The sequence below is a fragment of the Engraulis encrasicolus genome, chromosome 21 (genome assembly GCF_034702125.1).
Source record: "Engraulis encrasicolus isolate BLACKSEA-1 chromosome 21, IST_EnEncr_1.0, whole genome shotgun sequence".
Taxonomy (NCBI): domain Eukaryota; kingdom Metazoa; phylum Chordata; class Actinopteri; order Clupeiformes; family Engraulidae; genus Engraulis; species Engraulis encrasicolus.
In genome coordinates this window covers 5,811,977-5,838,374 of record NC_085877.1, presented here as the reverse complement: position 1 = coordinate 5,838,374, position 26,398 = coordinate 5,811,977, and the positions used below count along the sequence as shown (strand labels likewise).

General features: G+C 44.6%; 1 protein-coding gene and 1 long non-coding RNA gene across 4 annotated transcripts; both read right to left on the bottom strand.

Annotated features, from left to right (window-relative positions):
* Nucleotides 1-187: 187 nt before the first annotated feature.
* lrp10 (low density lipoprotein receptor-related protein 10) lies at nucleotides 188-11,931 on the bottom strand. 3 transcript variants are annotated; one of them, XM_063187318.1, is made up of 10 exons: nucleotides 11,858-11,931; nucleotides 10,963-11,150; nucleotides 10,613-10,645; nucleotides 9,826-9,967; nucleotides 8,618-8,802; nucleotides 7,610-8,142; nucleotides 4,535-4,965; nucleotides 4,140-4,334; nucleotides 3,095-3,224; nucleotides 188-2,180 (listed from the first exon to the last, which is right to left on the bottom strand). In XM_063187318.1, the coding sequence occupies exons 2-10, from the start codon at nucleotides 11,009-11,011 to the stop codon at nucleotides 1,485-1,487; spliced, it is 2,394 nt and encodes a 797-aa protein (XP_063043388.1). In that variant the 5' UTR covers nucleotides 11,012-11,150; nucleotides 11,858-11,931; the 3' UTR covers nucleotides 188-1,484. The 3 variants fall into 3 exon arrangements, with proteins under 3 accessions (XP_063043388.1, XP_063043387.1, XP_063043386.1); XM_063187317.1 differs by having other exon boundaries at nucleotides 10,963-11,188; nucleotides 11,858-11,902; XM_063187316.1 differs by lacking the exon at nucleotides 11,858-11,931 and having other exon boundaries at nucleotides 10,963-11,774.
* Nucleotides 11,932-19,713: 7,782 nt separating this feature from the next.
* Nucleotides 19,714-20,695, bottom strand: LOC134437483 (uncharacterized). Its single transcript, XR_010032390.1, has 2 exons — nucleotides 20,555-20,695; nucleotides 19,714-19,847 (listed from the first exon to the last, which is right to left on the bottom strand). It is a non-coding gene; the product is annotated as an uncharacterized LOC134437483 (long non-coding RNA).
* Between the last annotated feature and the right edge of the window lie 5,703 nt (nucleotides 20,696-26,398).

The window sequence follows — 26,398 nt, the reverse complement described above, 5'->3', positions numbered from 1 at the left end:
ACAGACAACAATGAAAAGAAATAACAAACACAGAGACGTTTAAAAAGTGCAAATCATCTTTATCAGTGGAAGTTGTGGAAAATTTAGCCCGATACTTATTCACATGAAATTACATCACTCCTCCCATTAATGGTAATCACAACCCCGACTACTGAAAACAAAAAAAAACAATGTACATTCAATGAAACAGAAGTCATAACATCTCGTCTGAAAATAAAACTAGAAAGTCTAAAAAACAAGAAAATATTTTTCCCTCATTTTCTAAATTAGCAATGGCACTGGCTAGATCCATCTTGCTCCTTCATCATGTAAGTTTTTTTTTGTTTCAGGATTATTTCCATGGCTAGGGCCTTTTTGACATGAATCAATAGTGGGGAGTGTAATTGACTGGAGATTCTCAATCATCCAGATCATGGTTGTGTCTACAGGTAAGCTTGTCTATTGTTGGAGACTTATTTCACCAATGGCAATGAACGAAGTATCATTAGAGCTCACGGCCACATTTATTCCTATAAAAGTAACATTTTCATAACACAATGTATCTGCAGGCTGACAAAGTTGGACAACAGAATGCTTTTTTTTCCGCCACTGGTTCAGGGAAAATAAAAAAACACACACTGATCCTGCCAATGTCGACATGCAGATCAAAAATATTCAAGGTGGTTGGCATTGGCATTTAAGGACATAAAGTGCTCTACCAAGGAAGCTAAATAGGCAAAAGTCCACAAAGATTTATACAGCTAAATCAGTCTTTAAGCGTGCATGGGTGAATTTTTACATCCTTCACCCCACAAAGCGTGCTTCCTCTTCCATCCTTGTCAGCATGTGAAGGAAAAGACATTTTCCTTGATAGGGGCGAGGTGATGATGATGTGTGTGTATGTGTTGGTGAACAATGTGGGTTGTGCGTCAGTGAATGTGTTGTTCGCCATAATCTCTTGTCTTATTGGTTTGTATTAGTCCTGTGAAAAGCGAGCTAAAAGGCACTTGAGTGTCTATCATTCAGAACTGGATACTGATTTGTTTTTGGAGGCCAGCATTATACAAACCCCCCCCCCCCCATCCCCCCATCATCATCTTTCAGAAGCTTAAAAATACACTGTAGGGGGAGAGCTTTTACACGCTTAACGTTAAATCACCACTTCCATCAGTAGCAAAATATCACAATAAAAGACACCTTTTTCGGGGGGAGGGCCAGGGAAGGGGAGGGGCTGGAAGGCTCACCAGCCTCTCTCCTCAGTGTTTTTGAAACACATTAGCAGCCCCCCAATCCCCCCTCAACACACATGCATACATTTACACACACAGGCAGACACGCATACACACACTATGGATAAATCCTATGCAGTATCATAAAATCAGTACACAGGAAAAGAAGGCACGTGGCCATTGCAGAAGTGCACAACGGCGCCCCCTGTGCTCATAATTTAGAGGACGCTGGCAAAGGGGGTGAGGGTGGGGGGGTCGGGTGAGGTGAGAACGGAGTCAGGTGAGCATTGGCACATCGTCGTCCGAGACGGAGACGGTGTCCTCTGACAGGGGAATGAGCAGCACCTCGTCCTCTGAGGAAGAGGAGGTGGAGGTGGAGGAGGAGGAGAAGGAGGGGGAGCAGGAGAGCGGCAGCGAGGCCAGCGAGGGGGCCGGGCTGGGCCGGAAGAGAGAGATGTTGATGCCCAGGGAGTGGAAGATGGAGGAGAGAGAGGGGCTGCTGGGAGGGGGTGGCACGGTGACTGGCAGGCTGTGGGGCGGTTCTGGAGCCTGGGTGGAGGTGGGGGTGGGTGCTGATGATGATGATGATGATGATGATGGGGGAGGCACTGGGAGCTGGGAGGTTTCCTGTGGAGATGCAGACTGCTGCAGCTGTTCGCTTTGGGTCACCAGGCCGGCCTTCTGGGGCAGTGACTGGCTGGAGCTCTCCCTGGCTGTTGCCTGGCTTCCGCCACCGGAGCTGGGCTGGTTGGTCTCCGGGCTGCCAGCAGAGGGGGCGTCTGTGGGGTTGGGGGTGGAGCTGGTGGGGTTGGCGCTGGAGGTGGACCTGGGCGCCGGCCTGGGGATGAGGCCCCACCTCCGCAGGCGACGCACGGCCCGCCGGACGAATCGCGGGCGGCGGCGGCGGCGAGGGGAGGAGCTGTTGTCATGGCGGAGGAGCTGCAGGATGCTTCGCAACGACAGAGAGGTGGCCTGGAAGACAGAAGGAGCAAACAGTAAGATGTCTGGCAGTTGTCAAGAAATGATTTGACTCTTTACATTGCATTACCATTAGCAGATACTTTTACCCAAAGCGACTTAAAAACTAAGACATAATCAGTAGCATACAATATACAGTATGAACGAAATCCTTAGTACACAGGCCAAGCAGGGCAAGTGCAGAGGAGCATGGTTTTATTTTTAAGGAATCAGCCATTACTGCAACAGTTTCATAACTGCCCTGTCACGAAATCATCCTATTCAACTTTGAAAGCAATGACTGTCCAGTTGAAATCTAAATGTTCAAAAAGTTGGAATTGAAATCTGAAAATGTATGGACATGGTGAAAGGATAAAAGATGACGTAAAGTATCTGGTGTGCACCAGAAACACACAGGTTTCCATCCTTTCACCATGCCCCTTTAAAGGAGCTATAGACCTGAATCTTTAAAGGTGCCCTGTGTAATATTTTTAGCAGTTCGTTCCAGAGTTCATGCTGCCTATTAGCAAATGTTACCTTTTTCAAAAATATTTACCACCACCATCAAATTGTAAGTATTGACTATGACTGGGAAAATTGCACTTTTTATTCATGAAAAGGTGGATCTTCTCTATGTCCGCCACTTCAAATGTCCAGAAATAGACATTTGTAGCTGCAAAACTTACTGTACTTTCGTCATAATGGTAATTATGTAAATATTGCTGAAAAGACCTAATTTGGCAATAGACAGCACACTTGGGTCATATACTAATAAAGATTAGTTTATGAATTAGAAAATATTCATGCAATAGACAGCACCGTTTCAATGAGGGGCATAGTTGCAATACCTACACTAGCCACCATCCCACACAGTGCACCTTTAAACTAAAAAAGAGAGAAGTGGGAAGTGGCCGATCCCTGCTCTTTACCTCGTTGGGGTTCTCGGTGGGGAAGTCCTCCACTGGGGGGATGATGCCCTGGGCGATGAGCTGTCCGTACGAGGGAGGAGCCTGCTGCTGGATAAACTCCGCCTCTTGACGACTGATTGGAGCAAACAAGCTAAAGGGAGCAGTCAAGAATAAGGTCAGTCACAAACGCACACCTTGCTTTCTTTTCAATATCCTGACACCCGTGTATGACCTGTTCTTGTGGCCTCGCGCCTCACGTGACGCCCCGCCTTCGTGGAGAAAACAAGCAAGTTTGCCTGCAGTCAACCTAGCCACAATAACTTTTGGGGGACTTTTTCCCATTCAACATCCTATAAATGAAATGCAAATGCCAAATGACCTTCCAATTGTGCTTTCTTGCGATATTGAAATAAACCTCTGTTGTCAATGAGGTCATGTGACGTAATCACAAGGCCACAAACACTTGAGAGGATGGGAGTTAGGATACGGGACCCCTTATATCCAGCACCTTATTGTACGGTCATGCCTCTCAATCTTCAACTGTGTTAAGATTTTTCTCTTCTAAGCCAGTTTTCCCTCCACAGCAAACTAATTTTATTCACCTGCACCTTGTTCAGCTAGTGTGTATACTGTAATCACCACACACACAGCAAGTTGTTTCTCTCATTTGTTGTGTCACTTTGGATACAAGTGTCAGCTAAATGAAATGTAGTATAATGTAACCTTCACTCTACTGTAAGTAGCACAGGACACATACAGTACTTTCGGGTGCCATTGAAGGCTGCCCCCTTGCACAGGTTGAGGCATGAATGCAATTTTATTGTATGCAGTGTGCAGTGTTCACTTGTGTGCTGTGTTGTGCTGTGTCACAATGACAATGGGAGTTGGAGTTTCCCAGTTGGGCTTTCACTTCACTTTACTGTGTTGGGTAAAAGTCTAGTGTGAGTGTGAAACCTTAAAAACAAACGCCACCCTCCAGTTCTAGAGCAAGGCATGTAACCACACGTTGCTGCAGAGACTGTACTGACATGTATTTTCCTTGGCAATAAATGCAGGCGTGCGGTACCTGTATTCTCGAGTGCGTAGAGAGTAGAGCTTGCAGGTGCAGCCCATGGCGATGACGAGGAGCAGGCCACACACCAGGCTGCCCACGGTGGCCGCGGTGATGACCTTACGGGGCAACGTGAGCGTGCAGTTCATCTCATCCGTTCCGTCCTTACAGTCCGTCTGGCCGTCACAACGCCAGCTCTCCACCACACATCTGCACATCACACCAAGCGGGACGTCGCCATTAATTCCCTCACTTTCACATTAGCCAATCTTAATGTTCATTAGAGTAAATTAGTGAAAAAAATAAATAAAAAGGCTGCACTATGCATGAACAACTTTTCCACACTGTTCATATGTGATTTCATTATGTGATTTGGAACAGATGGCGTTGGGTGGTGACGGCTTCTGTACCTGTCCATGTCGCAGTGGAAAGTTCCGGGCTGGCAGATGGTGCACTCCCTCTCGTCACTTCCGTCCACACAGTTCAGCTGGTAGTTGCAGCGGTCCTTGAGGGTGAAGCAGACGGGACGGCTTCCGTAGTGGCCCGGGTGGGACGCGCCCGGCGCCCCGCACAGAAAGTGACCTTTCGGGCACCCCCCGCAGCCCTCCTCGTCGCGCCCCGTGGCCGCGCAGTCCCAGTGGCCGTCGCACTGCTGCTTCTGTGTGTAGCAGCCGCCGTCCGAGCCGCCGCACACGCCCTCCCAGGGCAGGCAGTAGCCGCTGATGCGGTAGGTGGCGTTGAAGCCGCGGCCCTCGGAGGCCGGCATGGTGTGGTAGGCCAGGGACATGACGCCTGTGCGCGACTCCACCTCCACCACTTTGTAGTTGGACGCGCAGGTGATCTGGCAGAGAGGACAATGGATGTTAGTTTTCAACATGACATCCAAAATGTAAACAATAACACGCTGACTTGAACCATCTATCCAAAAAAAAGACCAAGGAAATGATTCTGGACTTTAGGAAGAAACAGCCAAGGCATCACAAACCCCTCTCCATCGGGTCAGAGGTGGTGGAGAGAGTCAGTACTTTTAAATTTCTGGGAGTGACCCTGGCGGAGGACCTGTCCTGGGGCACTCACATCGCCTCTGCTGTTGGGAAGGCCCAGCAGCGCTTTTTCTACCTGAGGAAGCTGAGGAGCTACCACATCCCCAGACCACTGCTGGTGAACTTTTACAACTGTGCCATCAGCAGTGTTCTGACCTATGGGTTCCTAGTGTGGTTCTCCAGCTCCTCCAAAGCAGATCAGCAGGCACTCCAGCGTGTGGTGAAAACAGCAGGGAAAGTCACTGGAATGCCTCTCCCGGAGATTAGTACCATCTACACCACACGCTGTCTACGGAGAGTGCAGAACATCCTGCGCGACAGCCACCATCCTGCCTATCATTTGTTCCAACGGCTACCATCAGGTAGAAGGTACAGGTCCCTTCAAAGCCGCAATAAAAGAATGGCCAACAGCGTTTACCACCAGGCCATTAGACTTTTGGACTGCTGAGGAACATTACTGTCTAAAATGTTTTCCATCTATCCTTTGGACATTTCTCTTTATGTGTGTGTGTGTGTGTGTGCGTTTAACAGAGAGAGAGAGGGGGGGGCTGGGGGGGGTGCATACTTCACGTGGCACTTTGGCGCGTGTGGCGCGAGAACCATTAATGACGTCATCGCTTGCGACAGACTATTCATACTTCAAAAGCGCTTTCGCTCGCATTGTCGGAAGTGCCCTCTGCTGTTCATGAGAGAAACGGCAGTATCTTTCGCAACTCGCAGCGTGAGTTCTACGGATGTATAAAATAGAAAGCCAAACACGGCTGCTGTAGGGCTACTGAACGTCTGACTTGTGACTTACCACATTGAAACATATATTTTTTGTTGTAGCCTACATTGCCAGATCATTCCAAGACCATGTGAGAGCATTGTTCTGGCGGCAGAATTTATAAATAGATCGCCGAACACAACGTGCTTCTGAACAAAGTAAACAATTGTTTCACTGAACAACATTTAAGAGAGAAGATAAAATAACTCTCTAGGACATTTTATTATCCTCAAAATGATGCAGGATCCATTCTGTAGTAGCCTACAGTAGTTGTAGCCTCTCTTCGCAACTCCTGCTTTGTCTGCCTACCTGTATGGTCGCTGGTGGCGCACGACAAGTTACAAAAAATCTGGGGTGCACGACGTCGCGACACGGCAGCTCGCGCCACGGCGTGTGACGTCATTTTGGGTCACGTGACGGCGCGAGTGAGGTCGCGAGTGAGGTCGCGAGTGAAGTATGAAGGAGGGTAGCGCCAGTCACGACAAGTATGAATCCCCCTCTATGCACTTAATCTCGGCTGCACTTTAAGTGGGATGGGGGGGGGGGCTGGGGGGGTCAAGCATTGGTGTCACTTTTACCTCTTATTGCACTTTACTAAAAAACCTGCTGCTACTAAGTATTGTACCCCAAACACAATTTCGTTGCCTTTTTGACAATGACAATAAATTCTTGAATCTTGAATCTTATCGCGCGCGTGTGCTTAGACTTTGCATGTGAACTCGTGCTCTAAATTGCAGCTGTATTAGGGTTAGGCGTGGTTTTGGTCTGGGCACAATTTCGCCACTTTCCTTGCTTGTTTTGCTTTTGTCTTGGCAAAAGTAATGCGACAGATATGTTGCTTTACTGACAAGTTAGGGTTAGGCATGGTTTTGGTCAGGGCAGAGCTCTGCATTTTCACATTTTCCACAATTTCCTGCCTTTCACTTGCCTTGTTCAAGCCTGGTCACGTGACAAAAAATGCTTTTCTACGGCTTTTCTAAACATGCAAAGTCAATGCACCACAACATGGACTGCATTAGCGTGAAATAATTAAGCCTTTGCATGACGCCAGTCTGCAGTTTCAGCTAACTCCACCACGACGACGGAGGTTGGTATGGCCTTATCCCACGTTCTCCTTAACAGAGATTTGCATTTATGGTCAACCTTTGTATGACTAAATCAAACAAGAAACTTGCACACCTACAGCTGCTGACGCAAAGACCTGAGAGATTTTCGGTAAATGGGGAGCAGAAGTTTTAAATACACTGCAGTATCAGGCAGTCCTTCATCCTGGTTGAGGCCAGGATCTAATGTAAAAGAGTGCTATCCACCCTGGTTTCATCGAATTAACGCGTCATCAGGTTCATGTGCTCTAGCAAACAGCAGTGGCATACAGACCCACAGCCATCTATTCTCAGGTCATCAGTATACACATTTTAACAGTCCCACAAGGTCAAAGTGAATGGTGGAAGTGAGTTGAACACCACTATCATTCTGTCTGATGCATCATGCAAAGGTGAACTTCTCCTAACTACTACAAACTACTTCTAGTCCAATAACTGTCAGAACAGGCACTCAAGATTTATAGTATAGCATAGTAACATTAATATATTATCAAGAAGATCATTCTTGCCTCGTACAGGGATGACAAACAGTGTAGCTAAGCATATTGCCCCAAACACCCTAACCCCACTCACTGTCTTGATGACGTTGCCTTCCCCGTGCCGCTGGTCCGTGATGTTGATGGTGTCTCCGGGTCCCAGCTCCAGCATCTGGAGCTCCAGCCGCAGGGGCCGCGGGTCCTCCGGGTCCACCGTCCACACACACTCCTGGGGGGGAACCAGCCACCCCGCGGGCCAAAACGAGCCGTAGAAACTGTGCAGCACCCCACCGCACGTGCCGTTGTGAGGGCCGGGCATCATGCCGGGGCCCTTGCGGAGGTGCCAACGGCCGTCCGGCAGGGTGGGGGCCGCGGATGGTGGGGTGGTCGTAGTAGTAGTGGTGGTGGTGGTGGTGGTGGTTGTGGTCGGTATTGTGCTGAGTCTGACATTTTGCTTGATGTCACCGGCAGCTACTGGCTTCATGAAGTCCTGGTACATGCAGTCCACTTCGTCTGAGCCAGGGGAATGAGGCTCCCCCAAACATTCGGTTTGGCCGTTGCAGCGCCACGCCATTGGGAGACAGTGGCCGGTATAGCATCGGAACTCTTCCCATGTGCAAGGTGGGGAACCTGTGGGAAACGTGAAGCGCATTTGATTTAATTTCATGTGATCAGGTGTGAACATGCCAGCAAATGTTAGTCTAGTGCAGCTTAGTCAGCTTGTACATGAATTATCAGCATCCCCAAAGTTGAAATCCACTACATCTGCAGTCGCTAAATGCACGTAATTACCAATTTTAGACAAAAAAATAAAGAAGTATTTCAACTTCCTTTCCCATTCTACAAAATGCCAGTGATCTTGTGTGATGGGGAAGCTACCCACACCTCCAAACCGCTTTGGTTACGCTAACCAAGGGAGTGCTGAAATTTCGTAAACAAGACTACAGGCTTTGGTGGGAGCTAGGGAACTCTTATTTTTTTGTAATGGGCTATCTATATCATGTACTACTTTCCTATCCTTTCATAGTCCAAGGTAATATTAATTAAAACAAGTTGCACATTTCCACTTAAATATCGCAGAAAATATTACATTAAGGTAACCCACCTTTGATATAAGACAAGCGAAACGCCTGCTGAGATCCGCGTGGCAGGAAGTGATGTGTTATGGTGACGCGCCCCGTCAGCTCAATGGGCCCCGGCCGCTCGTAACCACAGAGGGAGACGGGCTTACTTGAGGACGATGCAATGGTCAGCCAATCTCTCCCGCATCGGACAGAAAACTGTGAGAAGCTGGATGGAGGAACAAATGTATCATGATATCACTGGTAGACACTTTCATCTCACATACGTCATATTAATGGACAGTAACTGATATTAGTCAACAACCAGACATCTGCGCAGTCAGGCATCATGCAGAGGTGTATATAAATGTAAGTTGAAAAGTGCTCTTCCTGATTCCAACACGGGTACATGATCTTGTTAAGTTTTACCGAATGAGGTAGATACCCTGTAAAGGTCAGATTAGACTTCTGCAACTGCGCTCGTCAAAAGTCGCGTGGGAGTGGCCACTAACCAACATTGTATTCATGCATCTGCGAGTTCTGCGAGGTCCGAGGTCTCGTCTCGAGCCACATTTGAAATTGCGCGATCAGGCCTACTTTCACTACATTGTAAGCACTGCGGTCATTATTAAGCAATGTTGCTTTCTGGCCCGGTTAGCTAGGTATTTCACACAAATTGCAAAGGCAATGCACTGGTATCATTATTTGACATACCCAGTCTGTTTTCACAGGCAGAAAATGCAAGCATGTAAAGACAGTTGATTTTGCCGATGTGTGTTTACATTCAGTGGAGGAAGCTACGGTAGTAAAACCGCAGGCATTGTGTCAGGAGTGTTCAACTGATGCATTGTTTGTTACTTAGCTTGTAGCTTCGTGTATTTACACACATTTACACACAAGGCATTAATATAGTTTTTAACAGAATACAGCTCTGCTCTTGCAAACTACTGGCATTGCGCTGCCACAAGAACAGAACAAGGAAGTAGCGAGACGGACAGACAGAAGACGGACGGATGCGGAGGCTATGCGTCCGAAGCATAAATCTAGCTTAAGAGTGTCTACTTTCTCTGTAGTCTCTCTCTCTCTCTCTCTCTCTCTCTCTCTCTCTCTCTCTCTCTCTCTCTCTCTCTCTCTCTCTCTCTCTCTCTCTCTCTCTCTCTCTCTCTCTCTCTCTCTCTCTCTCTCTCTCTCTCTCTCTCTCTCTCTCTCTCTCTCTCTCTCTCTCAGATGTTTCCAATGACAGGATAGTCACCTGATAATGACCGGCTCCCGTTTGCCTGCCAGGAGGACCCAGGTGCTGTTGACCGGCCGCAAGGGCCAGCGGCTGGTCACCATGCCGCGGATTTCCCCCTGCCGCTCCGGTAAAACTTTCACCGGCCGCTCGCCATAATGAGCTGTGAAACAAGAGGCAACTCTTGGTTACACTTCACATGACGCCAGTGTCATACGCATGTCATAACAGTGTCATGACACAGTCATGGACGTGTCATAAACATGAGGTCAATGTCAAACGTTTTATGGTCATGAAAAGTTGACAGTTAGGGCTGTCTTTACCATAACTGAATGTCACTTAAATGACAGTCATGAAATGTTCATGACATTGACATATGACATGCATGACTGTGTTACGACACTGTTATGTCATATAACGTGAAGTGTTACCTAATTCTTCAAGTCAAGCCCTATCCTTCAACTGCAGGTCTGTAAGTTTGATCATTGTCATGATCATTGTTGTTACCATACAATATCCTAGCCTCAGTCACCTGAGCTACTTTGTCAAATTGTGAAACATAATTAAAGTACAACCTTTGAATTAAATGGGCTATGCAAATGCAGGTAACAATAATAATAATAATAATAATAATAATAAATATGCTTAGTCTTTCCTTTAACAATAAACCCACGTACAAGTGCAGAGAGGTAAACAAAAAAGAGAAGGCATTCCATCATCATATGGCAAATTCCTATTAGATATGTTTAAACATTTACTTATTACTAAACATACAGTCAAACACAGAGAGAATAGGACAAAATCTTACCCGAGCTGGATGCAAGTTCCAGGTTACTGTAAACTGCAAAGACAAACATAAAATGCATTTAAGCAACAGGTGCCCTGAACACGTCAAGATGCCAAACCTGTACATTGCCCCTGTGTGTAACTTATGTGCACCAACATAACATTAGTTTAAAACGAAACTAAAAGGCCTACATTATTGACAGGCGCGCCCAGTCTAGTGCATGCGATCCAACTAGGTAAGCCTAAAATCTTCAAAACTAGAAAAAGCCACAGCAACAGTACACCTTGGTGGATAATGGCATCGATTTGTTCGTGCCTTGGGTGTCACACATACATGCATCCAAGATTGTTGATATCCGTCAACAAACTTACCTGTCATAAATAAGACGTTGAGGATCCACCAATTGGCCGAGAATGACATGATGGTCCTATTGTGGGCTCAGGCGCACATGAAGAACGCCAATTCACCAAAACAGAGGACTAGTCTCTAGCCCCCTTGCTCCACCAGGCCGCCAAGAAGAACAGCGTCCTAGTCGTAGAGTGTGGACCGAGGACGTCGTCTATGCGGGGAAAACAAACATCCCTGACGTTTACTGCGCTGTGGATTAAAAACAAAAAACTGGCTTTTAAAAAAGCTAGATACGACCCATGGCTAATGTGATATGACACACCATAGCCTCTAGTTTATAAATCGCATATAAAACAACAAAACAAGGCATAGGGCGCTCCACGTCGTTCATTGGAAATAAAAAGTACAAAATGCTCCCAGTCAACTCAGTCATTTCCTGGTGCTCAACCCAGCAATGACGTACATGGTGTTCTACAAGTCTGAAAATTAGCCGTCTGGCTAGCTAACTTCCTGCAGATTATACCAGACTAAATATTTCGACTGGTCTCATAACTACGCCAATGTTGAATTCAACACCAAGTACACGTCTTTCACACAGTATGTTTCAGATCAATCTCCAAAGGACGAACGCTAACTTTTTCACATTCTGCTAACAATCTCCGTTAGCACCAGCACACCCTGAACACCTCTGTTTTTGCCAGCAGGGATAATGCATCCGTCTATTGTGAGGCTAGCTTGTGCTACTGGAGCCTCTATGCTACTACTGTCAAAAGCGCTGGCTAACTTTTGATAGCATAGGTCACTCAACTATTCAAAACTCAAAATCCACATACTGAAACGTTGCATCTGGCCAAATGTAAAATTACAGGTAAAAGGCAAAAGGCGTTAAATGTAGATGAACAACACTGCTGTATTTACCGTCTCTGTTGTTGACACTGACATTCGCTGGAACTCAACTTCCGTAATTTACTGACTGACACGAGGAAGGGGCGGGGCCTGTATAATGCCTAAGTGATGTCAAAGTCCTTTTTTGTAGCATGAAAATGAAATTCATGAGCGACCAGGACACCATTGTATTACATTCTTTAAAACGAAGACGTTGTAAACGTCCACTAGTCTTTCACATTGTTCTTGACTTTTTCAGGCCTGTTGCAAAGTGGCTTGGATGTTGGATCATTGTCTTCGCAAGGATGAATCTGTTGAAGCATCCTATACTAAGATCATCACAAATCCTTGGCCAAATTTCACATCCAATCCAACACCTGGTCCTCCAATGATTATCTAGAGACCTGGTCTACAAACCACATTGTCTTGCACCTGCTGTAAAATTTGGCAAAGAATATGTGATGATCTGATGGTGCCAGAAGGCTGGAATCGGTCAGTTTCATCTTTGTAGTAGGCCTATGTGGCTTAGGCCAACGCACCCTTAGCAAAGTTATCATGGAATAAAACTTGCTTCCCTTTAGGATAAAACAGACCCCACCTTCAAGGTCCCCTGAAAGTATAACTTAATTGTATTGCAAATGTAATTTCTACAATTTCCTTACAAAACATGTGATAGGCTATCTCAAGTGAAACTGCATAACATTAAAATTATGTCTGGGGCCGAATAAGATGGCCACAAGGGCCGTAAATGGCCCTCGAGACACATAGGTTCCCCACCCCTAGAGTGTGTTGTAAAGTTTTAGGCCTTCATACAGTGAAGGGCCTAGGCCTAAAGTGTAGGGGGAAATCCTGGTTTGTGTTCACAGTGGCCCTTCAATTCAAGTCAAGTCAAGTCGGTTTTATTGTCAATTTCTTTACATGCGCTGGTCATACAAAGAATTGAAATTACGTTTCTTACTTTCCCATGCAGACAGACATAGACTCATAGGCCCTTGGAGGACATAATAAAAATTGAAGTGGCCCCTGGAATGAAAAAGGTTTGTCTTTTTCAGCAGGAAAATGCTCCAAACCGCACAGCTTAGTGTGAGAATGGAAGACCACCAGATCAAGACCCTTTCATGGCCAGTCCAATCTCCAGGCCTGAGTCCCATTGAAAAGTTTTGAAATGTGGTCAAGAGGAAGAGAGATGGTCACAAGCCATCAAATGAAGCTCAGCAACTTGCATTGGAATGCAACCTGGAATGGAAATAACTAATCCAAGAACAATGCGAAAGAGTGGTGGAGAGCATTCCAAGATGCACGAAAGCTGTGATTTTCTACAAATAAATGCTCAAATGACTGCACTCCTTTCCCACAAAATTCCCCCTCTGCCTAGTCAACATGTCACTATTTTTTCAGATTCAGGTTCCTCACTGAAAATGAACCAATCTCAATGTGAAGGAATAATAATTGATACCATTTTTCTCAAGCTAAAAACTGGAAATGGGTCAAAATGACAGGAACACGTTAAGGGTTAATTACCCCCATCTTTACATTTACCTTTTGTTACAAAATGTAGCGTAAATTCTTGTAAAATAAATATTTATTCGTAAGCAAATTCAACATTTGTCACAGTGTTGGAGGATTTTCGCCATGCCAGGTGAAAACATGGTGTCAAAACAGGGATGTGTGACAGAGGATTAATGGACCTCCGGTACAGGTGTCAAAGTGCCATACTCAAACGCGCAAGCGGTCTAAAGCTCTCAAAAAGCGCTCCAAAGACAGGGCCCCATTTGGAAAGCTATAATGCACGGCACTTGATACGCGTCGTAGTTAAATAAAGTGTATGTTAAGTAAAGTGTATGTAGGCCTATCCTATGCAGCGAAAGTAAATAATGGGCCCGTGGCGGGCTGCATGATTTCGCGCTCAAACGCGTTCCAAGCTAGCGCATCATTTGGAACGCTATGACGCACGGCAAAAGTGTCCGTCAAGAAAGATCCCGCTCGGGAGCGCATTCCACGCCAATTCCACCTTTTTACGCACCTTTTGTATTTTAAGACTGGATCAATAAAAAATATGAATTGTTTTAGCTTAGTCTGTTAATTAAATGTATTGAACAATGGGTCACGTTCATTATGAAATGTGCTGGTAGGCTATAGGCCTACACCATGAATCTAGTATACGAACGTCACTGCTAACCAGACTCAACCCCGCTGGTGTCCTTTTGTATTCTCAGACTAAAAACAATTGTAGCAGAGTGGATCTTAATGGTTTTTTAGAAAGGAAATTGGAAATTGTACTTTTTTTATTAGGCTATTATTATTAAATCTCGATTACCAGTAGGGGTAGATTGTAGCAGGGCGCACCTGCAGATGTGATGCACTGCTTGATTGACAGCGGTAGGCGGGCTTAAGGCTATAAAACGAGTGAGGCCTATGCTTCCAGGACCAGTACTGACGTTTTCTGTTCAACGTAGCCAGGCCTCGTTGTTGGCAGTTGCATGGGCAGTGTTGCTGGATACCGTGGACCAAATGGTTACACCGCCCTGTTTTAATTAATGGTCGCCCGGAGTGCGCTAAGACGCTGCGTAAAGTTGATGCGCTTTCGCCTGTTTCAGTCAAGGGTCAGTCGTAGCCCTCCCCACCTCCCTATTCGAATTCCTTTGCTATTTCGGAATCACATACTAAACCGTGGCTGGTGCTTCTTGTAGCCAATAAACCTGGTGGCGAGTAAGCTGTGGAGTGTGGCCATTTGGAGCTGTTGCGCGCGAGTGCACTCGTGTTGTAATAAGTGTCGGTGGTCTCCAGAGCCAGTAGGCTACTAGTGGTGGGGTGCCTGCGTGCTTCGGCCAAGCCGCTGTTTTGCCTGGAGGACAGTTCTACTGCAACTAATGGACTCGTTCAATCCGGGTTTAACGCCTGGCGCAGTGTCTGTATATGTGGGCGTGTGTGTGCATGATGGTGTTGATACATTTGCTTGGCGGGTTTTAGCGCAGGTGCGGGCGTTTGTGTGCGCCTGTGCGCGCCTCTGTGTGTGTGCGCGCCTATGTGCGTCCATACACTCGCACCTGCACGCATACGGGACACGGCTTGCGCGCCCACACACTTGCGCGCCCCGTCCAAGCCACTGCGCGTGACCAAACACTCTGCGCGCACGCACACTCTCGGACAAACGTTGTCATTCAGATGCTGTCTTCACATTGGTTGACTTGACGATGAACAAAACGGCAGCTCGCCACAGCTGACAGGCCAAGTCGGAGATCAGGTCACCTGCACACACAATCTATCGCACAACACATGAGCCACCAAGCAGTTAGATTACTGAATTCATGCTGAAGACAACAAGGCACTTTCTTTGCACTTTTTTTTCCATCCCCCACTCCCTCTTTTTTCTTTTTAAATCTGGTATGACACAAAAAACACAACCATTTTTCCTCTTCATAGGCTGCACACCTAGGCCTATAATAAGACGTAATAAACAAATCTTGAATCTTGAATGTTGAATCAAACACTCCCTCCCTGATTCATAATAACCGTGATAGTTCGAGCCGGGGACACCACGATTGGGGTGCTCAATTCATCTCGGGCTGAAGCAGGCAAAAAGGCGCGCAGTGACACCGACATATTTCGAGCGAGATAAGGATGGCAAATTAAGTACAAACATAATTAGGCTATGTCTGCTATGTGCGACAGAGAAAGGGACGGCTACATACTGAGATTCACACCAACAGGTGAACTAGTTACAGCAGTCCATCTAGAAAGGTCCCGCTCGGGAGCGCATTCCATGCCACGGCCACCTTTTACGCACCGCACGAATTACAGGCTTGGACGCCCAAATGATAACAACTTGCCCTCGGCGAAAGTAGCCATCAAACAATAAAATCTGCCACTCCTCCGTAGCTGTCGATGCCACAGTTTTAAAGAAACGCCGCTCATGCCAATTGTTGCCCGTTATTAGTCACATAACTCCCAGCGCGCAAACAGTCTGCTGCGACTTGAAGGCGCAAATGCCCGATATGCTACACAATATTCACTGTTTTATCTTATATTTACTCTCTTAATTACGACCCGTTTTTCTTGTTTTTTCTTTCTGAAAGTAAATAATGGGCCCGTGACGGGCTCCGTTATTTTACGCTCAAACCAAGCCAAGCCAAGCCAAGCCAGCGCACCATTTGGAACGCTATGACGCACGGCACAGGTGTCATAGTTAAATAACCCATACGGGTACGGACACGGTGGCGTTGTGGTTGGTGCGTCTGCTTGCCGTACAGGCGTCCCGGGTTCAGGTTCGCCCAGGGATAGAGGGTCCCTCTGAGAGGCCTAAAACCGGGCGTAGCATCGGTGGGTTTGGCGACCCCTGCCCCAAACGGAGCCCATGCGGGACGAGTTCCGCCTCCTCGCTATGTGCATAGACCCAGTCGGCAACTCTGGGCCCGTCCATGAAATTGCTTGTTTCTCCCCACGTTAGCTAATCAATATGCCAAATGACTGGCAGTGATTGAACCGCACGAGCACTCGGAGGGGGAAACAATGTTAACGGGCGGCTCAGGGGAGTCGACTGGATGATGCGCATGACAGGTGAAAGAGGGAAGGGGGGATTCAAAGCGCGAAGGCGGGAGCAAGCAATGACACCCGTCAATCACCCTCGGAACCCCCCCCCCCCCCCCCCCAACCAAGCTCACGCACAACATCCACGGTCAACAGTGCAGGGGAACAAGTCGGCACCCTCTTAGGAGAAAATAAAGAGCAGACAAACCAATATCCCTAAAACACGAATGATTTTGTTTGTTTGTCTATCAATATGGAGATAAATTGGCAAAAACATACTCCTCTTCAACTGTCATCATAGCTGATGCTGGGAGTGGAGGATGCTATCCTGTATCTTCTTCACAGGGTACATGCTCACTTGGATAAGGGTGGTGAGAATCACGTTTTTTGACTTCTCCAGCGCATTTAACACCATACAACCACTGCTGCTGAGAGATAAATTGGTGCGGATTGGGGTGCAGCCTGGCTTGGTAACTCACCGAGCGGTCCCAGTTTGTAAGGATGGGTGACATTACATCTGACACAGTGATTAGCAGCACAGGAGCGCCACAAGGAACGGTGCTCTCCCCGGTCTTGTTCACCCTGTATACAACTGACTTCAGCTACAATTCTGGGAAATGCCACATGCAGAAGTTCTCAGACGACACTGCAATTGTGGGGTGTATAAGAGACGGCCAGGAAGAGGAGTATCCATCATTTGCATTGACGTCACAATATTACGTAATCGATTTTGCTGGACGGCAGAAGTACACATTCGTACATAGGAATTATGCAGACGAAGACAACTTTGACCATAAAATACCAAAGAAACACGTAGTTCTTGTATTTTTTTTAAACGGGATATGTACCTGGCGTTATCAGGCTAGGTTGGCCACGGTGGATGTGTTCAAATCATAGATTTATTCAAATGTATTCTGCTCCACTAGATGGCATAACGGGGACGGGCGGTACGAGAAACTGGGAGAAGAAGAGAAAGTTGTTGCTTGCTTCCAGCCATGAACTTACTCTGCCTGCGATGTATTTTTTTTATCCCGTGTTTATTTTCTTCAGTAAAGTTGTGAACTTAAACCAAACCTCTGAATTGGCAAAATAAGCACATTTATGCACCGTTTCTTCATTGGTGGCTGGGCACCGCGGCTGCATCCTCTTCTTCGTGGCATGGCACAGGTAAGATAATGCTGCTAACCTAACTTACTAGGCTACAAGACGCACGGTACATTTTGTGTCAGGCATTTCGCAAAGTGGTGTTTTGAATAGCATATCTTTTCATCTCAGATGTATTTTGTAGGTTAACTTGAATTCTCTCGCTTCGTTTCATTCACGTGGATTTCATTGTTGTTCAGCCACGTCTGCACAATGTAGGCTATTGTGAAATATAATTCTACATCTTATCTTCTGTTTACATGTCCAATATGTTCATTTGTACTGTATTATTATTGACCACTTATGTTACCAGTCCATCACTGCTACCTGTCCTGTCTTGCACTTTCTGTCTGTCTGTAATTGTCAGTCCTGTCTATGTCCTGCATGTAGAGAGAAAACGTCGTTTCCCTTGTATGACCATAAATAAAGTGACAATAAAAGCTGACTTGACATAGCCTACTTCAATGTTTCAAATCGGTGTTGCATTACATTGCACATGTAGAAACACATAGGACAGAATGTCGGTTACATACTTTGATTAAATAATTTTGATTTGATTTGATTTGATTAAATAAATCATTTGAAAAGATGACCTTCACAAGAGAAAGAAAAGCACAACAAACCTGTTATTTATCTTTTATTGTTTTTATTGTTTAGTAATTGCAGGTTCATCAGTCAGGTGGTCAGCACCCAAACTAAAACCATGAGTCATGGTGGCCAGGATGACGTCCAAGAATTGCATCCCAGCAGCACAGGTAAATACATGACTAGTAAGTTGGGATGAGTGTTATTTTCTGACATTTTACATCACATTTTAATTCAGACAATATTGCCAAGGGAGTTAATTATTCAGTACTGTACCAGTACATTACAATGCATGGCTAGATTCATTTTTATAGCATGTTTGTCTTTTCTTTTTTTCTAATTAGATGGGGGAGCCAACATGAAGAGGTGTCCAGAGAGGCTTCTTCCTCTTTGGCTTTGCAGCAGCACCAGGACCTCACCATCAGTGATGCTGTTCCCCTCATCCATCGGGCCTACCCTTACATTCCTCCCCTGATGCACTGATCACCTGTACCAGTTGTTGGAGTTTTCAGAAGGGCTCTAAATTAACTTTTTTTATTCACTAGTACCCAAAATGGCTAGTATGTTAATCTCCAAACATACCGGTACATTAAATAATGGGTCAAAGTGCCAAGTATGTTTTCTTTTCTACCAGCAAAACTTAATTTTCCCAGCATTTGGCTGGTTGGCTGGTGAGCCCTGGTTGTCATTGATGGTGAGTAGCTGTGATAATAAATAACTGAAATGATGAAGTCCATCCAGACATGTCTTGCTTATTTTATTGTACTAATACAACAACGTAGGACATTTTCTGTGAAAGCCCAACTGGGAAACTCCAACTCCCATTGACATTGTGACACAGCACACAAGTGTTCACTGCACGAAATTGCATTTATGCTTCACCCGTGCAAGGGGGCAGCCCCCAATGGCGCCCCAAGGGAGCAGTGTGGCGGTACCATGCTCAGGGTATCTCAGTCATGGAGGAGGATGGGGGAGAGCACTGATTACTTAACTCCCCCCACCAACCTGGTGGGTCGGGAGTCCAACCGGCAACCTTTGGGATACAAGGCTGACACTCTAACCACTTACCCATGACCGCCTGTCTATCTTCAGTCTAGTCTAACTAATTATATTGTCTCCACTAAATGTATATCTCAGGTGACATAGGTATACTGGTATGGGGATAGTGCTGTATGTAAATAATATTAACCCATTTCAGCCGGCACCAAAATGCCAGCTAATTGCCTATGCCCTTTTTAAGAAAGGTGTCCTCATCCTATAAACCCCCCAAATAACTAAATAAGTCTCTGAAGCACATACAGACATGATATGAGTTTTAAAAGCTAAGACCATCCTCTTGCATTAGAACATGTTAATTCAGCTCTAACATACCCACATTTTTAATCTAAAAAAATCGAATGTGTCATGCCTAAATGCTGTGTCGCTCCAAGAACCTAGGTCAATACAACGAGTACACAGCATCCAGCATCAATGGGTTGACTATTACAGGCCTAGTTCAGATAACCATTTATTAATATAAATAAGTACTTGCACGTCTATTGTACATGTCCACCCCACAATATATCCCCTCCCATCACCTACAAAACCTTGAAATGTATTTGTACTTTGTGTCTAAAAATAAAGTATTTGAGCCATTGAATGAACTGATTACTACATTGAGTTGGTGTGATTAAGAGGTTGAAATCGGCTAAACTTGACTTGGTGTGCTGGACCTCTGGCTCTTCCATACATCCAATGTGTCATGACATCAGATCATCGCTCTTCTCATCTGGAGACACAGAAAGATAACACTTAGCTGACACTTATCCAAAGCAACTTTGTTACTCACAGTGAATTGTTAACTGTCCCTGCAGCATGGGGCTTGGTGCCTAGCTCAAGGGTAGGCCTACTTCAGCCTGGATGGGAGGTGAAGGGAGAGGTGTAGGATGGGATTTGAACCTGCAACCCTCCAATCGTAATACCACTTCCCAAACCATTAAGCCTCTGATGTGTGTGACTGATTTCAGAGGGCAGACAATTTGGATGACAACACAACAAAGTGGTGGACTTCATATTATTGACAACAACATCGACACTGGTGGGCCTATGCATGTCATTATAAATAGGCCAGCATGGATAAGGTGATTGGCATTTCATGACAGCATCATGCTGGAGAGTAGGCCTACTACTTGGGAAATCAGCGCTAGAGATGTACACATGGTTTATTTTTACATTTGAACCTTAACAGTATGAACGTCATAGCCTTGCTATTTCACCAAGAGCTTTATGAATTTCGTGTTTATGTTACAGCCTGCAATATCTTAGCATACGTCCATCATAGCGTAATGATGCTGATAATTAACGTTAATCATGGAAAGCATCTTACATTGACCTCACAGAAAAAGCCACTGAAATTGCACATTAGACTTAAATTAACTAGCGTTCACGAATTAAGAGACAAATGATGATACAAAGGATGGCAAATGAGAAACTTACCGTGGTGCTCATCCAGCTACTTGAGTAGGCTAGTTTGATGGTTTTCCAGTTGGTTGCCGCGATTCACCTCAGCTTTCTCGTTTTATTTTGAGATCCAGTGAAAAGTCACGCCTGGTTTGTAACCCTATCTGTTTTTGTAACAAACAGCACAATGGGTGTTCACAGTGTTTAGTTTATCGGCGATCTAAGTTACGTTATGAGTTACTAAACGTTGCGAGTCCCATAGGAATCCATTCATTAATGTGGCACTCTTGCCGTCCAGTAGCCGTCCACTAGAACGTTTGACGTCACATGCAAATCATGGATAGGGGACTGGTGGATGACTTTTAGGCCTATTTGTAAGATGGTGCCAAAACAATCAGCTGCACCTGAACACCACCAAAACCAAGGAAATGGTGATTGATTTCAGGCGCTCCACCCCGCCCTTGGTGCCTGTTTCTATTGGGGGAGAGAATGAGGAGACTGTCTGTACTTACAAGTACTTAGGAGTGCACCTCGACAATAAACTGGACTGGTCCACAAATTCAGATGCACTTTACAGGAAAGGCCAAAGAAGGCTCTATTTCCTCAGAAGGCTGAGGTCCTTTAATGTCTCCAGCCAACTTCTGCTTATGTTCTACCAGTCTGTCATGGCCAGCATGCTCTTCTATGCTGTGTCTCGCTGGGGTGGAAGCATTATGAAGAGAGATGCGGGACGCCTTGACAGACTGGTGAGAAAGTCAGGGTCAGTGGTGGACATGGAGCTGGAGACTCTCACCTCAACAGCTGAGAGCAGAGCTCTGAACAGACTGGACTGTATTATGGATAATCAGCTACACTCCCTTCACACCACCTTCAGTAACCAGCTGAGTCTGTTCAGCCACAGACTCCGCGCTCTCACTTGCAGGACAGGCAAGCTAAAGAGGTCCTTTGTCCCATGGGCCATTCAACTGTTTAACAGTATACAGAAGGACACTACTTTAGCTTCACAGACTCGACGACCATGAAAATGAAACATTAAATCCAGGGCTTCGAACCGGTTCAAGGAACGAAAACGAAAACCAGAAACTTTTTGTATTTTACAGGGAACAGAAACGAAACCGGAAACGTTATTATTTTTTATGTTCTGGAACAGGAACACTTATTTAAAAATAATGGTAACCGGTTAATACCGGTTAATACCGTTCCTCAAACAAACAAACAAAGTCATTATTTGCCTGCGCACGTTACTATGGCGGCTGAGGTTCACGTCCTGTGTCAGACATTCTCTGACTGAATGGAGGGAGAGCTGTAGATTACAAAGTCTTCACTCCACATCTTAATTAAGAGAAACCACTGTCATACAAAAGGACAGAGTTTGCATTGCATTATTGTAAGACATTGCAGGGAAGTACGTGCAAAGCGCACCGACAATGTTCGGCGTCATTGGGCATCCATGGCCGCTTCAAATATGCACAAACTCACAATGTCCATCATAGTGCTCCCTGTGACCCAAGTCAGCGTGGAGCGCACATTTTCATCATTGAGGTTTATTCTCTGCTTCTCCGCTTAGGTTGTCCCTGAATGACAAAATTCTGGAGGATATTCTTTTCATCCGCTTGAATAAACAGTTTTGAATGTAGGCTGACTCATTTGCACTTCCGTCTTTCTTTTTTAACGTCAGTTAGGCCTATGGGGAGTAATCAGATGACAGGAACGAAATTAACCGTTCCGGGAACAATATTTTTTGGTTCTAACCGGTTCGGGAACGTCAATATATTGGTGGAACTCAGAACCGGAAACGTTATAATTCCGTTTCTGTTCGGAACGGAACGTTTGGAAAAAAATAACGGTTCAAAGCCCTGATTAAATCTTTATGTCACGTGCATTTTTGATCGCACTGGTGTTGGATTTTAGCCATTTTGTTCCAAACGTTGTAAACCCATTTCCAAATCATTTTCCAAACTTACTATGTGTTGGCTAGAATCCAGCGTGTTCTTTTTAAAGAGTCAGAGAGCATGGTGTCCAATTCTTGATTTCAGCGGGTTTATTTATCCAAAGCATCTGGCATGAAGTTACAAATAATTAAAGCATTTTTGAATTCTGTTCTTCTGTGACCTCACCCTAACAGCAACAGCCTAGGAGAATTCTGTCTTTCCCTAGTGTATCTGTCTTTTTGTAGTAGTGACCATCCCCCGTCTGTCTCCAAGCTGTGGGGGCTCCCATTGTGTCCAGGTAAACCTAGGCCCCTTGGCCAGACCTCCTGAGGTGTGTCTTGATCACACAGAGAAAGTGGGTTGGATGTGGCTGGTAACCCTTCGCAAAATATACAGCATATGATCATGACCCTTATTAAACATTCTCAATGTCAATTTACAAAAATGTATGCCAATATATTTTCAATTCCCTCTCTTGATTCGATTCAACATCGAATCACAAAAAAAATATCTTAGCATGTCCATCTGCTATGTCTTTATCTGAAATGCAATCGAACGGCTATCACTTGGGTTATGGTTGGAGATTCATAGGCCTACCCATAGTAGCCTATAGGTATTGAAATGCAAAAAATCTGTTCAACCCAAAACAACAGTTCAAAAATAAACAACCAAACCTAAAAGAAGAATACAAAACAAGAACTAAAAATGCAGTCAATATATTGTCACCCCTTTTCTCTGGAGTCCCTCTCTTCAACTGAAAAAATATCGTGGCAACATCATAAAAATAGAAATGTTCTTTTTTGCCCCCGAGAGTGTCAGCTATGGTGAAGTGCTTCTCAATAGTTTGTTAAACTCTTTAATAGGAATGATAAGCCCAAAGAAAGAAAGAAAGAAAGAAAGAAAGAAGAATAAAAGAAAAATTCAAAATTGTTCCAAAATTGCATTTTCATCGCATCACCCAGAGAGCTATAAAGACAATCCACAACAAAAACCTGGAATAAAAGAAAATGTTTGCGCACCATTTATCATGTCAGACCCTGCCCAACTTTTATGTCACACTTTCCATGGGTTGAGAAACCATAAAAACGTAAAAACCATAAACCATAAATAAAAAAATAAAAAAAATGCATTTCTGAAACAACAGCAAAAAATTCAATTTCAGCCCTTTGCCTCTTTACTAATCTAAATTCATAAATCAACTTTCAACTTCCAAAATTATAGTAAGGAAAAAAATCTGAATTCTTAGAAGGGGGAATATTACTTCTCTTTGAAAGAAGAAGGGGGGGAATACTTCTCTTAGAAAGCTAAAGATACAGTCAATGACATGTCCCTTATTCATCCACCATTGACAATGAAAATAAACTCTCCCTCTCTTTAATCTGTATGGCACAGCCAAACAGATTAATCTTTAAAATAGTGGAGGTGTGTGCCAAAGTTTATGTAAGTTATCCCTTCAACAAGCAGAGTGCACCCCCTTGTTTCCAACTCTAGGACTTTGTCGTCCCATATCATAGATCGAACCAGCGTAGTTCTTTGTGTCCCGTCATGGACACCCTACAGTACTTTGCTCAATGCCCTGGCAGAGTACCACAGTTCTCCCATCTGACTCCGTATAAATCTCCTTGGATTTCTCAACGTTTGCAACTGCCAGACAATCGAGAGTACGTACTTTACTTCATGACACCTGGTTTCCTCCAAGTTGACCGCTGATTGATCACATGGTTGCACTCTGTTGAGATTCTGTATCAATTTAAACTATGGCACCTCACCGCCTCTGGGTTTTGAGCCCAAATTTTGGAAATAAAATTAGAACTGGGGGATGAACTTGGAAGACGGCAAAGTCTGTACAATAGCTGTTTAATTAAAGTTTCATGTTAAAATGGCATTGTTTATGACTTATCGCTGAATATTACTTTTTATAACTTTTTAGTTTTCTTAAAAACCCATATCAATTACCCATATCATAACATACCTAACCAAAGTGAGTTTTCTTGTTTAATAAAAACAAAATGTATAAAGGGAAAATTGGTGAAGTCAACTAAAGAAATAAAGCACTGTTTAAAGTAACCCAAAACGATGAAAATATAGTCATGGAAACTATAAACTAGAAATCCTATGAAGCTTATTTTAATATAGTATCTCTAACTACTGCATTTTGATGGAACATAACCAAATAAAGTCATATTTTCCTGAAAGAAGAACACGTTGTAACAAGAAAGCCACCTTTCTAAAAAGCTGAAAATGATTCCTTTGTAACCCAAATAGTAAATAAAATGTTGAAAAATATCCATTTGAAACCCAAATAGTAAATAAAAATGTTTCTTACTTCAAAACCAAACTCTTTGTTGACCAAAAAGAGAAAGAAAGACCCATCTGTTTTTTTTAAATAAAGGAAAACACCGCTTATTAAAAGAAAAATGCTCACAAAGAGGTTCAAATTGATTCATTTGAAAACCAAATCAAGACGTAAAATGAAAGCATTATCAAAACCAACTTGAAGAAACCGAATGAATAAACTCAAATCAATAAATGAAACAACCCAAAAAATGTGTAAAATAAATGTCATGACGTCACTGTAAGTAGGCCTCTGTTAAATTGCCATATTAACCATGTTCTTCTCATTTTTTTTTTAATTCAACCTTTGCACGTGCACTCTCAATTTTTTACATGAACACACATAACACAGAGACAGACATAGGGCCCATTGACATACAATGACAGACACACAAGGAATACATATATGTTAGTCTCCTGTTCTTGGGGAAAAAAGGGAATGAAACCTGAAGTTAATCAACCATGGTTACTTCTTGATGATAACCTGTTATGACACACTGGTTCCTTCTTATCGTTAACCTGTAGATTAAATCAAATTCACATATAGCATACAAAACAAGAGATATGTTCACATTCCCCAATGTGTATCGGTCCCCTGGTTTCACTCCATGGTCATGTTCCTGAAAGGACTAAATGATTAAGGCAATTCAGAGTATATTCCTCTCTAGGTGTCGACTCCCAATCTCATTGTCTCCAGACATCCTGAAGGGATTAGGTCAACAACGAGCTTTGCACAACAGGCAACCGTATCCTGTTATCGTCTCCTAAGAAGAAAAAAAAAATGGACAATTAGTTAATCTTCACTTAATTAAATCACACGAAACCAGGTCGATTAAATGCAACTTAATCCTTTTTCAAAACAAATTGTATGATTTTTCCAAACCTGAATGAATTAAAATTATTGCTAATTGATATCCAAAATTTGAAAACCTTGCCCATTTCATACAATTCTTTTATCACCCCAGTGTCAGTCAGGTTTCTGCTCCACCTCTAATGAATACGGCCAATTCCCCAGGGTGTCAAAGGACCCCAGGGTGTCGACGCCCCCCAAGGCATGCCCACACCCAAATTCTGAAACCCTGATCCATGGTGTGGCGAGGGTTGTGGTAATAGGTACGCTTGCTGTGGGGTATACCCATAACCCCTTCTATATTGATTTGGGATGTTTGGGAACCCTCTCCACTGCACTTTGGGGCACATTCTCTTCCAATGACCCAACTCACCACAGCCATGGCATTTGTCCCATGACCTACGCCAACCAGTCCTATGCCTCCTGCCCAATTCCCCTGGACCTCTTTTCGCTTGGTGGAGGGTCTGTTGAACCATTTGATACTCAGATTTATTTTTTGTGTCACCCACTCTGTTGCGAGCCTCCTCTAACTGCAGTTTCAATAGTTCCAGTCGTGCTGCGTCTGTCTCCTCTTTTGCCTCCTGCTCCTTAGCTCTTTGTATCTTCATGTGATGTTTCAAGTGCCTTTCCCATTGTTCAGTGGTACACCCTGCCAGGTCCGGATTGTCCTCCATGGCCTTTCGAATTGTTTTGGGTACGCTTCCCATGATGGCTTTTCTGAATTGCAATGTCTGCCACTGTCCAGAGCCAGGGTGACACCCTGCT

Coding starts and splice junctions, on each gene's coding strand:
- lrp10 (XM_063187318.1), bottom strand. CDS start 11,011: ATGTCATTCTCGGCCAATTGGTGGATCCTCAACGTCTTATTTATGACA. Junction 8,803..9,825: donor CGGGAGCCGGTCATTATCAG/GTGACTATCCTG, acceptor TCCTCCATCCAG/CTTCTCACAGTTTTCTGTCC. Junction 4,335..4,534: donor TTCCACTGCGACATGGACAG/GTACAGAAGCCG, acceptor TGTGATGTGCAG/ATGTGTGGTGGAGAGCTGGC.